Source organism: Trachurus trachurus (genome assembly GCF_905171665.1).
Source record: "Trachurus trachurus genome assembly, chromosome: 14".
Classification (NCBI taxonomy): Eukaryota; Metazoa; Chordata; class Actinopteri; order Carangiformes; family Carangidae; genus Trachurus; species Trachurus trachurus.
In genome coordinates this window covers 21,319,059-21,333,730 of record NC_139903.1, presented here as the reverse complement: position 1 = coordinate 21,333,730, position 14,672 = coordinate 21,319,059, and the positions used below count along the sequence as shown (strand labels likewise).

The 14,672-nt window shown below is 42.6% G+C and overlaps 1 protein-coding gene across 2 annotated transcripts in view; it reads left to right on the top strand.

The window, feature by feature from the left end:
* The window catches only part of pof1b (POF1B actin binding protein), a 32,292-nt gene that overhangs the window by 5,435 nt on the left and 12,185 nt on the right, over positions 1-14,672 (top strand). For both annotated transcript variants that reach the window (XM_083986235.1, XM_083986234.1), the window contains exon 3: positions 13,331-13,581. In XM_083986235.1, the coding sequence (XP_083842361.1) occupies positions 13,331-13,581 (251 nt within the window). The remainder of the gene's footprint in view (positions 1-13,330; positions 13,582-14,672) is intronic.

Here is a 14,672-nt window from a genome sequence, read left to right as displayed (position 1 = left end):
AGCATGCTCACTGTGATTCCTGTACAAGCCTGAGTAGTGTTCACGCCTCTGATCTCTATGTGCCTGTATTCTGCATTTCTGGTCAAATCAAAGCGTGCAAAGGTGTTTGAACACCCTCCAAATGATTCACTGCAGTGGTGGGGATCTTGTAAAACACGGAGTGTGGAAAGAAAGAAAGAAAGAAAGAAAGAAAGAAAGAAAGAAAGAAAGAAAGAAAGAAAGAAAGAAAGAAAGAGAAATGCTGTTGGTTCTGTGCAGACACACCCATCGGCATGAAACCTGGACATGGGAACAGAGACACAATGAGCGTCCTCCGTTCAGCCGTGGGTGATTCTGTGCACATGCACGCTCGCTGCATCGCAACCTACGCCCTGTCTCCACAGCCGCACTGTTACATCAACACTGTGCTCATAATCACAACTGTCGCAACGCTGACAAACCATCCTTGTTGGGGGCAAGCTCAGGGTGTGTCCGGCCACTTCCCACAGGCCTTTGCTCTGTGTGCGTACATTCCTTTTAATATGAACCTGCAGCGTCATGTATATGGCTGTTGTCAAAACAGGGAGGTTCTCTGATTTACAGTGGCCATGACAGCACTTTGATGCTGTTTGTCTTTGCGTGAAGTGCAAGACTCCTCAGCACGTTGACAGAGAAATGACAATTATCCTTGCTCAGTCTGCTGGGGGAAAGTTCTTCAAATAACTTTCATGTAGGCGTTTCCCCAAATTAAATTTCCAATGAATTTCTCAAATTAATTTGACTCCCTCCGATGAAAATCGTGTTTTTCATGTTGTTCACATGTTGGGATTTTTCTGATGAGATATCAGCAGAAAAGTAAATTGCATATCTGAGTATTTCTGCCTTCAAATGGCTGTGAACCAACTGCAGACACTACCTGGCAGTTTCGGGCAGACTGTGGTTGACGCATCACAACCCCAGGGCGGGGCACTGGTGCTTACAAGCTCCCGACACCGCTCTGCACCTGGCTCAAAGGCTGGATAGCTCGGTGTATGGCCCGCCTGATTCTTCTTTTTTTTTTTTTTTTTTACAGTCCAATGTCTTGGGTACGAACAGGGGAGGGTGCAGAGCAGCGCTGTCTCCGCCCACCACTCAGAGATGCATTTCTAATGAGCTACTGCTGTGCAGAAGGAGAGCCCTGGGAAATGGCACAGGTTTTGTGATTTTGGCTGAAAACTCCATAAACACAATTTAAAGACCACTGGCAATGCTTTAACATAATTAAAAAGGATGGTTGGAGGGGGACTTTAAAGTTTAATTATTGCCAGATCAGTTAAGCTGTTTTTAGTTTCTTAATTTCTAAATTATTTAGTTCATAAAATGCTGCAAATAAATTATCCTGTCATTAAACAAAGAACACCTCCGAATTATCACATTTCTGATCAGATCAGTTGAGGTATTTATTGCGCTCTAAGAGGGAAGTCCTTGCACAGCACGGCCATTTCACATACAATACAATAAAAGCACAATGAAACAAAAGGACCAGATAAGAGATTCAGAATAATTCCAAGCACCAAGCAACAGTCCATAAAAAAACTACAATAAACAGGGACAGGGACCAGATCAAATAAGTTGTGTTTTTGTGCTGTATTTGAAGATGCATTTACTGCATGAAAAAATTTGTCCTTTCCTGCTTCATCTGGGACCCTTGACACAAAATGTCTTATAATCGCACTCCTTCTCATGTTTGTCAAGTGTCCGTGTCACTTGCTGCTGCCTCTGATCTACTCAGCTTTACTCAGCTCCGTGTTCAGTCTTGCAGATAATGATTTGAGCTGTCTGTCAGGCTTTACTCACTATGTCCCTAGATTTTCTCAGAATCTCTCACCGTCGCCCAACCTACTGTGTGTTTACATACAGTACCAGAGGGAAATGGAGTGTGTGTGTGTGTGTGTGGGTGTGTGGGGGGGTTCTCATTGTGGTTCTGATTTTTACCCCCCATCTTTATTCTTTAATTTATTAACAATATCAGAAACGTATTCAAGTATTGAGTAGCTGTTGTTCAGTGTGATGTATTGTCTATGTTTGGAAACGTCTTTGCTTCTCATTGTGTTAAAACCAGAGCAGTCGAGTGGACACAACCTGTGTGTGTGTGTGTGTGTGTGTGTGTGTGTGTGTGTGTGTGTGTGTGTGTGTGTGTGTGTGTGTGTGTGTGTGTGTGTGTGTGTGTGTGTGTGTGTGTGTGTGTGTGTGTGTGTGTGTGTGTGTGTGTGTGTCAGCTAAAAGAAATTCATGGCTGCAGTGTGAGGTGAAGTGTCAGGAGACTCAGTCTTGTCCTCTATTGTTTGATGATTGACAGACGCCTACTGAACTTTAAGCAGGAAGCAGGAAGCAGAGCAGCAGAAGCTAAAATTAATCTTTGTTTACCTTCTTTGTGCTTCCTAGATGTATGTGGTGTGAAGTAGAATTACAAAAGGCTAAATTTAATTTCACAGACATACAGTATGACATTTGTAAAGTTCAGATACAGCTGGAGAGGTTAGTGTCATGTAACGCCCCCTGCGGCAACCACATATGTATTTAGAAGGGTGATGCATGACTATTACAGTCAGATAATACATATTGTTCAACCTTTTAAAAACATATATAGCTGTCAGATGCCTTGAGCAATGATGTTACAATGTGCCAAACGTTGTTGCTTTGGCTCGTTGCCTACATGCAAATATCCATGTAGAATTGAACATGTTTTAGAATCACAAACACACAATAGGTCTGTGTCTTTGTTTTTGCATTGAGCCGTTAAAAAATGACATCACGACAATAAAGTGACGACGGTGACAGAAAAATGTTGTTAAAATCAACACGCCACCATTATTTACAATAGGGATCAGAGATAGCTGTCACAGTGGAAGGTGTGGTGAGCTCAAAAAACAGCTCTGAGAAACTGAATCTCACCACAGAGGCCGCACACAACAACAAAAATAATTGATTTGTTTAATTCTCTTCTAAAACCCCCTTGTTGCACATGCCGTTAAAAGAAGAAAGTTTAAAAAAATGTGGACTACAGCTGAAAGCTCACCAGTTACGGTCAGCCCTCTCTCTCTTTGAACAAAATGCACCGTGACGCTGTCGGCCTCAGTGATTGGTTGACACACTCTGTCCAGGTCAGGCTGCAGCTGTGCCTGCAGCTGCTTTGATGTGAACAGGTCTGCACAGGCAACATCTGTACATTGTCTATACCACCAGTCACCTGTCAGAGAGAGGGTTGGATCATTTGCTTTGATGCCTTAAGGTATGGATTTCCCAACATGTAACACAAGTAATAAAAATGAAATCATTGAAACAACAGTAAACAAAACAGCTGTTGTTTTTATGTGCCCAAAAGTATGTTGACACACGCACATTGTCACTGTTGAGCCAATAAAGGGAAATCTTAATCACACTTGACATAGTGTGCTTTCAGTTTGTGTTTGCGCAAAGCCAGATCCAAGAAGAAATTTTGTTCCCCCCCTCGTTTAAAGAGGAACAGCTTTACTAGTCTAACTCCTACCTCATTCTGCAAGTAAAGATTATCTTCCCCATTTATTTTCCCAAATAGTGGAAAAGTGCCTGTAGCAAGTCACTAAATCATCAAGTGATGCCTGCCTGTCTTTTTCTGTCTTCGATTAGTCCCAAACACACAGATACAGTTGTGTATATAATAAAGTGGAAGGCAAAAAATCATCATACCAGAGAAGCTGGAACCAGATGTTTGACTTTTTGGCTTGAAAAATTACTTTAATAATTTAAAGTACATTTAAAATTTCAGGTTTGTTTATCCTTAACTACTGGAATAATGAATATAAGACAGGTTTTTATCATCCTATATCAATTTCCGCCCTCACTGAGTCTCTTATGGCCGAACAGGAGCAAAATCCTGCAGCTCTGGTTTCAGAAAAAATCCTATATGACAAATGACATTAGCTGAGTTCAATTGATGGTTGAGGTTCAGTGAAGGCAACACTGTGCGTCGGCAGCGTTTGTGTTACATTTTAGACAGGTATATTCTCATAAGATCCAGAGTGACTGAATCCTCCACGCTGTGTAAACAGAGGTTTGGTGGAGGTCAAAGTGTCGGCGCTCTGCTGAGAGAGGAGCTTGTTGAGTTGACGGGAAAGTTCAGGTTCAAGTGTGAGTAAGCAGGGCGGGTGTTGACGGACGTGTCTGCTAATGTAAAGATGAAATCCGTCTTCTTTCTGAGAGTTTCTTTTCACACAGAGTGAAGGGACCGTGCGGCGTCAAACTGCTCCCAGATTAGTTTGACGAAGTGCGGCGTCGTTCCTTTCTTTCTCTCTGATCAGCTGCTTTTTAAGAGGCTTTTCTCACCACTGCAGGGTATGCGAAGTATTCAGAGTTAATTACAGGACAGAGAGGGAGAGGCAAGAACACTAGGCGGGACACTGTGTTTTTAAATGTTTACCACTCTACCATGTCTCCCATCAGGCTCCTGGCCAAATACAGCTTTTATTAAATGACCTTGAATAACCTCTCTTTTTCTTCTTCTGTGCATAATGTGACTGATTGATTTATGGATTAACCAGTTCATTTCACTGTCATTGCATGGGAAGAACTTGGCAGGCATTGCACCTCGTGCATAGGTTTGCAGCCTTTCCTTACATCCTGCATCTCATCAGAGATGTTAATCACTGTCAGCGTTCGGAGGGAGATTAAAACTCCTCCTATCTGCTCCTCCCTGCACTTGTGGAAGTTGCTCATGTACACAAACAGTCACTGGCTTGTGCTCATTCAGATTCACGTATTTTTGTCTTATCACATCTGCATGCCGTCTGCCTCCCAGTCTGTTGCTGATAAACACCCAGGTTTCTGCGGTTGTGAAAGCTTAATAAACAGACTGAATTTGACTTATCTCAGTCAGATGTAATGTTTCACTCTCACTGGTGATCTGTCTTGTCAACATCGTTCCCAATCGTATCATCATAATTTTCTGTTTGTGGGTGGATGGAATCTGCAGATTTGTTCATTGTTCACTTTCTGACAGAAACAATTCTTCCTTAACCCAACCTGTGAACCTTTGGGTGAGTTGGCTGTTTTTACATCAAGGGAAACATCCGTCACAGAAACCAGTCGAACCGCTGAACAGCAATTTACTGTAGGCTGGTGAATGATAAACAACCACCCAGAAAGCATCTCAGTATAATGTTTTATTTCCTCTCTCAAGCGTCATCAGCGACTCTCTTGATCGGCCAATTGTTTTCTATTGATGAGTTTTGAATTTTGTTGCTATGGCGACATCTGGACCACATCCAGCTGTGGTAATGATGCAGTAATCTTGGAAAGGCTTCACCTGGCATTTCATCAGGTTGTTTTGGTTTCTGGATGAACGTGGTACATTAATCTTTTTTGGCCACAGATGTTGAACTGATGCGATACTAGTTCCTGTTGGTATGGCTGCCGAAGGCTTGAAGCTGAGAGCAGGTGTTGCAGGACGCTGATGTGCAAGTTTCACATGTTACCCTCCATGTGTTTAAATGTTGAGCCAAGGTTACACTATGAAAATACATCCTGTGGCATTTCTTTTTTATTCTCCGACTTCAACTTAATTCAAATAAACACGCTGATTTCTCTCTGCTGCTTATTTTGATGCCAAAAGTGTGACATCTTTTGAAGGAAAGTCGCACACTTGTAGCCCCAATGTAAAAAAATAGGACTTTTTAATACAAAGTTACAGACGGATGTTTCGACTAGTAGGTCTTCTGCAGGTATGCAGAAATGTGACATCTAACATTATTTCAGGACCAGAGGAGAAGGTCTCGAGTTGTGGCCTTTGGTTTTCAAGCTTTGCTAACCAGGTATAATTGACGTTAACCCGTGACCTAGACCCTGAGATAGACTGACTCTCCTGGGGCAGAGACTCGCTTTGCTCAGTCTTCGTCCTGGTCTCTTCTCACTCTGCTGTAAACTGCCCTGCAAGTTGAAGGTCACCGTCTGACAAAGTCACATGATTTACGTTTCGACCGTCACCTGTGGTCATGAACTCTGAGTGGTGACCAACAGAATGAGATCACATCTGCACAGCACAGTGTCTGGGCTGGAGCTTCTGTCAGAAAGTGAGAGAGATAGTTTGGAAGAGCTAGTTGAATTGAACTATTGAAATGAATTTATTGAGATGCACCTGTATTATATTTTTGATAATAGTCAACAAATTCTTTAAGAATTTGTTTTGTATCTTTACAGGTAGAAAAAAAGACACACACACACACACAGAAACACCCACACAAAGAGCCGGTGTGGTAAGGTGATTCTTTTCTCTAGTGTTACTTAGTCAGACAGAGCAGAGTCCTGAGAGCCTGACTCACTGACCTACATCAACACATGCACTGACACACTGGTGAAGAGTTGATGTATTGAGTTTAGATATTGAGTTACTGCTCCTTTGGGATCAGTCCTGAAGCTCTGATGCTGAAGCAATTTAGAGATTTATTTGTTTGCGTTTGAACCGGAAGTTGCTGCTTTCTGAGCTCATTTCACACCATAAACTAAACTGTACCTGTAAATAACACCTGAGGTCTCAACAAATAACAGTTAAAATATCAACAGCCCTACAGTACACAGAGACTAATTATTTTTGCAAAGACGTTTTCATCATACATATTATTTATTGATCTTCCAATTTGCTGATCTGATCTGACCTCAGCTATTTCTTACTTTTTCTTTATTCTAGCGTAGCAAAAAGAGAGAAAGAAAGAAAGAAAATGTTTGTTTTGGACCCTCAGTTTAGAAAGAAAACACTTGATAAGATGAGAATCTCTTCCTTTGACCAGAGGCTGCCCTGCTCTTCTTGTGGTGTCACTCTTTTCTAGGTCAGTCTACCTCACAATAACACACACACACACACACACACACACACACACACACACACACACACACACACACACACACACACACACACACACACACACACACACACACACACACACACACACACACACACACACACACACACACACTTTTCCTCCCTCACATTCTGCACAGCAGTATGAGCTCAGCTCTGTGGCAGATCTCTGGTATTCAGTGTCTGGTTGTTAGCTGCATGTTAAACTCCAGAGTCAGAGACAATCTGAGGCTTTTTTGTCATGCTTGTTATTACCGGCACCATCAACCCTAATAAAATAAAAACAGCTCTAATTTCACACCCTTAGTGAATTGAAAAGAAGTCTGTGAGTCTTTGAGCTTTTCTCATTATTTCAAGTTCACGATATTGGGATTTTAGTGAACAACATAGCTCAAAGTTTTGCCTCAGAAGAGATGGGATGGTCATGATGTTCTTTTTGAGAAACACATACACACATCACGTTGTTCAAGATGCAGGGCAATACAAAAAATGCCAGAAAAAAGAAAAGCTATGTATATTTTATTGAACCACATACCATCAATATACCTGCAAACCTATTGGTGGCTTATGTTTCTAAAAAAGCACCTGAAGAAGACCTGTGGTCGAAACATTGTGCGAAATAAAATTATTTTCAGTTCAAACAACTTTATTAGTCCCTGGGGGGCAATTCAGTTTAAGCAGTTCTGGCGTAGAGAAAAACACACAAACAACAACCATGACATAACAACTGTGGCAACTGTGGCAACTAGTAAGTGTGCAGGCATGCCTTTTCTTTCTTTTCTTTTTTCTTTCTTTGTTGGTGATGATGTGCATTGTGAGTTCTGTATAGCAGAGATAAAGCAGAGATCAGAAATTGAGTTTTTAAAATCAGACCCCAGTGAAGCCATTAAAGACAAATAAATAGGGGCCTTGGGTAAGGCCTTGGGGTGCGCCTACAGAAGACAGTGGGGGAGGTAGATGAAAAAGTATCAGCCATAACTGTTACTGATCTGTGATGATTTACCACTCTAAAACCTTATATTGAAAGTCGGCTCAGTGTTTGAGACATAACAGTCAAGAGAGTCAAGAAAAATGGTCCAACAAATTTGTGGTTTCAGAGTTGTCAACTCTGGTGCAACTTATCTTTAAAGATGACGTTAGCGTTTAACAGCTAAATAATCACTACTTTAGAAGAAATGTTGTTGTTTAAGCATCAAACTTCATTCCTTTACTCACAGATAACTTATGGTGCGTTCCAGGCAGGCTTTTGAACTCGTAAATCATGACTTCAAGTCACCACTTACGACTTTGTAGCGTTCCAGGCAAGTTACCGCTGAACTGTCTGAACGTAAGGAATTCTGGGAGTCAGATGTAAACAAACATTTCGGACCGTATGCAGCTTTTTTACTACAACCGGCAAAGGTGCTTGCTGAACGCTCATTTGAGCGAAACGGAGGAGAGATGGTGCATAAGGTATCAGAAGCTGTTATACATTTAACTTACGCTATTTTAACGTGTGAATTGTCCTAAAGTCTTTTTCTCATCGTGTGTCACACGATGAAACACCTCCTCCACAGGGCTTGCCATTTTGTTGCGTGACGTCACTTGTCGTAAGTGGGACCTACATCGATCTAGTACGAGTTCACAGGTGGGAAGTTACGAGTTTAACTGACGTTCCAACGGGTAACCATGGGAACAAGTTATGGGTTGCCTGGAACGCACCATTATTCCAGTAAAGATAACGTTAGCGTTTAACAGCTAAATAATGACTACTTTAGAAGAAATGTTTTCAGTTTGGCGTCAAACTTTATTTCTTTACTCATAGAGAACTTATGGTGCGTTCCAGGCAGGCTTTTGAACTCGATAGTCATGACTTCAAGTCACCACTTACGACTTTGTAGCGTTCCAGGCAAGTTACGGCTAAACTGTCTGAACGTAAGGAATTCTGGGAGTCAGATGTAAACAAACATCAAACAACCGGCAAAGGTGCTTGCTGAACGCTCATTTGAGCGAAACGGAAGAGGAGAGATGGCACATAAGGTATCAGAAGCTGTTATACATTTAACTTACGCTATTTTAACGTGTGAATTGTCCTAAAGTCTATTTCTCACCGTGTGTCACACGATGAAACACCTCCTCCACAGGGCTTGCCATTTTGTTGTGTGACGTCGTAAGTGGGAGTACATCGATCTAGTACGAGTTCACAGGTGGGAAGTTACGAGTTTAACTGACGTTCCAACGGGTAACCATGGGAACAAGTCACGAAAAACACAAGTTACGGGTTGCCTGGAACGCACCATTATTCCAGTAATAGCCCTCTTGTTTGGCTTCTATTTTTATTACTTCTTTTTCTATTGAGGTTACCATCCCAATCAGCAAGCACAAGCCCAGTTGTCACTTTCCGATACAACCAAGTCACTAGAGTAAAGGCTACCCTAGATATATCTGCATTGCATTGCATTATTGTGAAATGCAACAATGGCTGTTATATGGCAATATTGAAATGTAGCTGGCAGATATCCAGCTCCCCACGGGGATGAACACTTTGTACTTTTGAGACACCACTTGCACATTTAGATCAGATGTGGCTCCGCTGAACAGCACATTATTGTCAAAACTAAATCTGCTGGTACTGTATTTCCTGTTAAACACAGGACAGTTCCTCCTCAGCCTTGGTCTCCAGGCTGGTCTCTACTCTCGCTTTCTTTGCAGGAAAGACAGGCATGTAACCATCGTGGCCAAAGCCCTGCAGCACTGGGACACACCCACCTCAATGTGATCACAGGCATCACATGTGTCAACTCCTTATCCACCTTATGTCACTCTTCTTCTTGGTTAGGAATGAAGATAGAAATGCCCAAAAGAACTCCCGGCTTCCAACACATTTGCGTTCAAGTGAATATATTTTGACAAATAACGCCAACACTTGACTCGTACAAGTAAATCATTGGATTTGAAACTTGGAGTCATTTTTCCCCTTTGGGCAAAAAGACAGAAGAAGCATTCAAGTCTCTGAACAACATAACAAGATCCCAGCAGGCTGTTTTAGTGTCAGTTTGTGTTCACTGTGGCGTATACTCTCATCTACAATACCTGAGCTTGTTTGGCCCCAGTTCTGGAATCAGACCTCTGATCTTTCAGGCTCTCTCTCTCTCTCTCTCTCTCTCTCTCTCTCTCTCTCTCTCTCTCTCTCTCTCTCTCTCTCTCTCTCTCTCTCTCTCTCTCTCTCTCTCCTGTGGTGATTCCTTTCTTTCTTTCTGTTTTTGAGAATGCAACTACTGTGCCAGTGGTAATGACATCAGTTGTTAGTCTTTCTTTCATTGGCCCTGCTGCTGCTGAGTTGTTGCTACAGGAGACACAAAGGGCCAGTGTTTCTTCTCTTCGTACCAGTTTATCATTTATAACATCTCTGACAATGCAATTAGATGCAGCCAAAACAATCCTGCAATAAATCTTCTTAACATTTATGAAGTTCGGTTTTTGCTGGCACTGCAGACTGAGAAGGAGTCCACCCAGTGATTAATGTCTAGAGTTGTTTTATGAAATCTTCAGATTACAAAGATGTTAGATACCACCGCTGTGAGTTGGAGAAAGTCTACAGTTCCTCACATTTGAGAAGCTGGTGGTGTTACATTATGTTTGGCAGAGGTTGAGAAAACCGCTTGGTAATAGAGTCTAATATTCGACAGCCACTGACTATGGCCTCAGAATGAACTGCTCTAGTGTCAAGAGAAACCGCTGCAGCGTTTTGTGTGGGTCTATGTTGGTGTCCCTCCAATGACACAGTAGTGTAAAAAAATTCTCCTGGTGGGGAATTGTAGCTCGAAATCTTCCCTCAGGCTCCTCTGGAATCTGGTTTGATTGCTCCGCGCAACCACAGCTGTGGATATTTAAGAAGATAATGACAAGAGTGTAACTCTTTTTCTGCTCGGGGTAAAACCAGGTTAAAAACCAAACAAAATCATATATAGTATAAGGCTTAATCATCTCCCTATTTTTTTCAAAGGATTATAACTAATCTCTCCAAGTCATTTTAGCCATTAGCACATGAGATTAATGAGGTGAAAGTCCATCTGAAGAGAAGAAGTGAAACTGCTACTAAAGCTGTTTTTTCCTCGGGGTGTTTTTTATTTTTATTTTTTTTTTTACAACACAACATTAAAGTAACATTGCAGAGTTTTTCGACCTTAAAATAATGTTTCCAGACTCATTGCAATGGTAGAAAAATGGTTAATAGGATGAATGATGCTGCCGCCGCAGCCTGAGCGGGGTCGCGTCGGCTGAAACTGCACTATGTAACTTCCCTGCACGGGTACGAAACACCGCCCCCCCTCCTCCCCTCCCCTCTGCGTCGAGGGAGAGACGTGGTGGGTAAAAGCGAAACGGTTCCCCTCCGGTCGTCGTCGCCGTTGTCGCCGCAGAGCAAACACTGCGAGTTGTCTCCTGTCCAACAGCAATTCCTCCTGGTGAAATTAGCATTTTAATCTGTGTCTTCTGACTTGTCTCATCATTTTGTGATGGTCATTGCAGTTTCCAGTCTGGCAGCACTGCTTTGAGACTGTGTTATCCTTTTGTTGCCAGCAGCATGATGGCTTTTGCCAAGACTTACCTGTTTACACTGGACTTATGTTAGCTATGTAGCAATAGCTATTTCTTAATTTCAAATAGGGACTTGAATATAGCAGCTGTGATTGTTAATGTAGTGCTGTGTATGAGAGTTAGCCCCAACTATGCTGAGGCAGCTGCATGCTGGCACAGAAGCTCCAGTTTTATATGCTGAGTAAAAAAAAAAGTCATCCAACGGGAACATTAATATCATAGCAAGTCATTAGCAAGTCATAATTGTATCTTTAAACCAATCAACCTGCTGTAATGATATATTACAGTTACAGGGACGGGCAGGGGTTGGTTAGAGTTCCACACCCTGCAACTAAAACAGCTGCACCCTCGGATAAATAAGAGCACTAGGGTTAAATGAGGCCAAAAGAATTGATCACCAAACTTTTTTTTGAGATTTAATCTCACTCAAGACTCTGATATTCCCTGAACCAGGGAAGGCCTGAGTTGTGAGCGGTTAAGCCGTCTTGTTGCTACAAGATGGTTTTCGACGTCCGGTGGGTGTAACTGTGAGGAAATGATTTTTTGATGATTTCCAACAACCAGCTTTCCCACAGAGAACATGGAAGCAAAAGAAAAAGAGTCTGAAACAAGACGAGACGAATACAATGAATGAATGCTGGTGTGGACTGTCAGTCTGTCAGCAAACGTTATGAAGACGGATGCATGTTTACAGAGAGTGAAGGCGCTTTGCTGTGTGGAGAGCACACACAAGAGGCAGCTCTGCTCAGCAGAGTCAGATAACAGGTTATGCAACAACTGTTTCTGTTGCTACATGTAGATAAGAGGAGGTAAATGGGTGTGTCTGGCTCCAATCACGTGGAGGTGTAGTGTGTGAGGCAGGTGGAGATTCAAGGGCTGCAGGGTCTGATTGTCTTGGTGGTTTGGTGATGTGTTTTAGCGATTATTTCCTATATTTCTTTTGAATAATTATTTTCCTTTTCCCCCTCTCATTAGATACTAAGAACACAAATGTTCAAACGTATGTCACTTATGCAAGTGTCAGTATAAAACAAATCAAGCCAGTGTCCATCAATAATCAAAGACACATTAACATTATACATGAATCAAATACAGTACGTTCAATTGTTGTGCATCTCTCTTAATTTTCATAACCAAGAACTGATTGAATATTGAAAAATAACACCATATTACATTTTAACAAATGCATAAGCTTGAGGTATCATGAATTTACCATGATATAAAGTAAACATCTCAATGACACCTTCCACTTAGACACAAAGAAAAACCTCTCCCCAGTTTGGTGCGAGAAGAACTTGGCTGATCTACGCACAGTTTTGAAACAACACCCGATATGATCATTGTTGGAGCTCAGTTAACACTCTTGTCTCTGAATTTGTGCAAATACCCAAAACCAGGTCTCTAAAATCTTGTGGAAACCCTAAATCCAGAGGAGTCAAAGTTGTGCACATATATTGTGTCATTTCTTAACCTAGTGATAGCATGGTTTGCGACAGTTTTGCTTCTTTCGGTTCTCATTGCTCAAGCCAGAAAGATGTATTGTGTATATGTGAACTTCCTCCTCAAATGTTGTACGTGAGAGAATTTTGGCTCCTCATCAAAGACAAACAGAGAGAGCTCAGATCTACACCAAGGCCAATGTCAACACACACCAGACTTAAGTGGAAAAACACTGAATGTATTGTAACTCATGTGGATATGCTCCAAGTGCTTCCACAACACTTTCGCCGACCCTCCATCACATTATATGCAAACCTTTTTAGTACTTTTTGTGTAACTCGGCTAACGAACCTTTTTGATGGAGGTGAGGACAGATGTTACTGTGGTAAGATGATCAGAAACCAGTCTGAGGTCGAAACTAGAAACTAGAAATAACTGTTACTGTTTTTTCTTTCCCTCCAGGAGGAAGAGGAGGAGGAGGAGGAGGAAGAGGAGGTAGAGGAGCAGGTGGAGGTGGAGGAGGTGGAGATCATCAATATTGTACAGGAGAAGCCGGTGATCTGCAGGTCAGAGGTGAAGACCGTGGTGAAAGAACTGCCCCAGCCGGCCAAGATGGACACGCGCTACTTTGGCGAGCTGCTGGCCGACGTTTACAGGAAGAACTGCGACATCCACAGCTGCATCTCCGAGCACGTGTCCAAGATCCGTGGATCGTAAGTCACCAAAGTGCTCGTGCCCTGTAGTTGTCACAGCGAGAGCGAGGCGGTGTCAGGTGTAGCTGATGTTAGGCCTTGACATCCTGCCACAGACGCCGCGTGTCGCTGCTGTCCTGTGGATTCTATGGGTGTGAACAGACTCTCAGGCTTAACGGTTTGTCTCCATTATCCCTTCAAACTGGTTAATAGAGACCTCGCCAAAAGCCGTGCCATGCAGTCATCATGGGGATATGTTGTGATTTTTGGCATTAGTATCCATAGCAGCGTGCCGGGACAGGTCTGAGGCGAGTTTCGGTTAGTTTCCTGCAGGTTCTTAACTCAGACTCAGACTCAGCAGGTACAGTCCTGAATGAGGCATTGACCGCAAAATCTTAAAGCTCCCTCTACCTCTCTCTCTCTCACTCACTTATACACACACACACACACACACACACTTGCACCTGTACCTGTTTGGTTGTGCCAGGAAAAGCTGCCAAACACGGTGTGTGCGTCAGAGCAAGATTTATTGATTCCTCAGAGCCACAGAGCTTCAGTGTTTCCAAAAAACTACAAAGACATTAACCAATTCTCTTCTTCATTGTAGTTTATTATGACGCAGTCCCACACACTGTAGCTCTAAATGTGTATTAATCCGCAGCTGAAAATAGTCCCTAACAAATACACAGTTTAATTTTTGCTTGATTAAAGCAGAAGTATGCGATCCGGTGTTGTTTTGGCTAATGCTGCGTTCCAGGCAGGCTTTTGAAACCATAAATTACAGCTTCAAGTCACGGCTTACGACTTTGTAGCGTTCCAGGCAACCCACTCGTGTTTTTCCGACCTGTTTTACCTGTGAAAGTCCACTATAACGGCCACTCGTAACTTCCGACCCGTGAAGTCGTACCAGATCAAACTGGTACGACTTCACAGGTCGGAAAAACCCGAGTTACGGGTTGCCTTGAACACACCACAACTTCTTGTCAGCCGATGGAGTTAGCAGCCCCCGTCCTCGTCCCTACGTCACCACATTCAGGCGCATCCCTTGGCTGCACACACAGCCCTTCATGCCGTTCTCTCTCCTCATTGGATAAAACTTGTAGGATACGAGA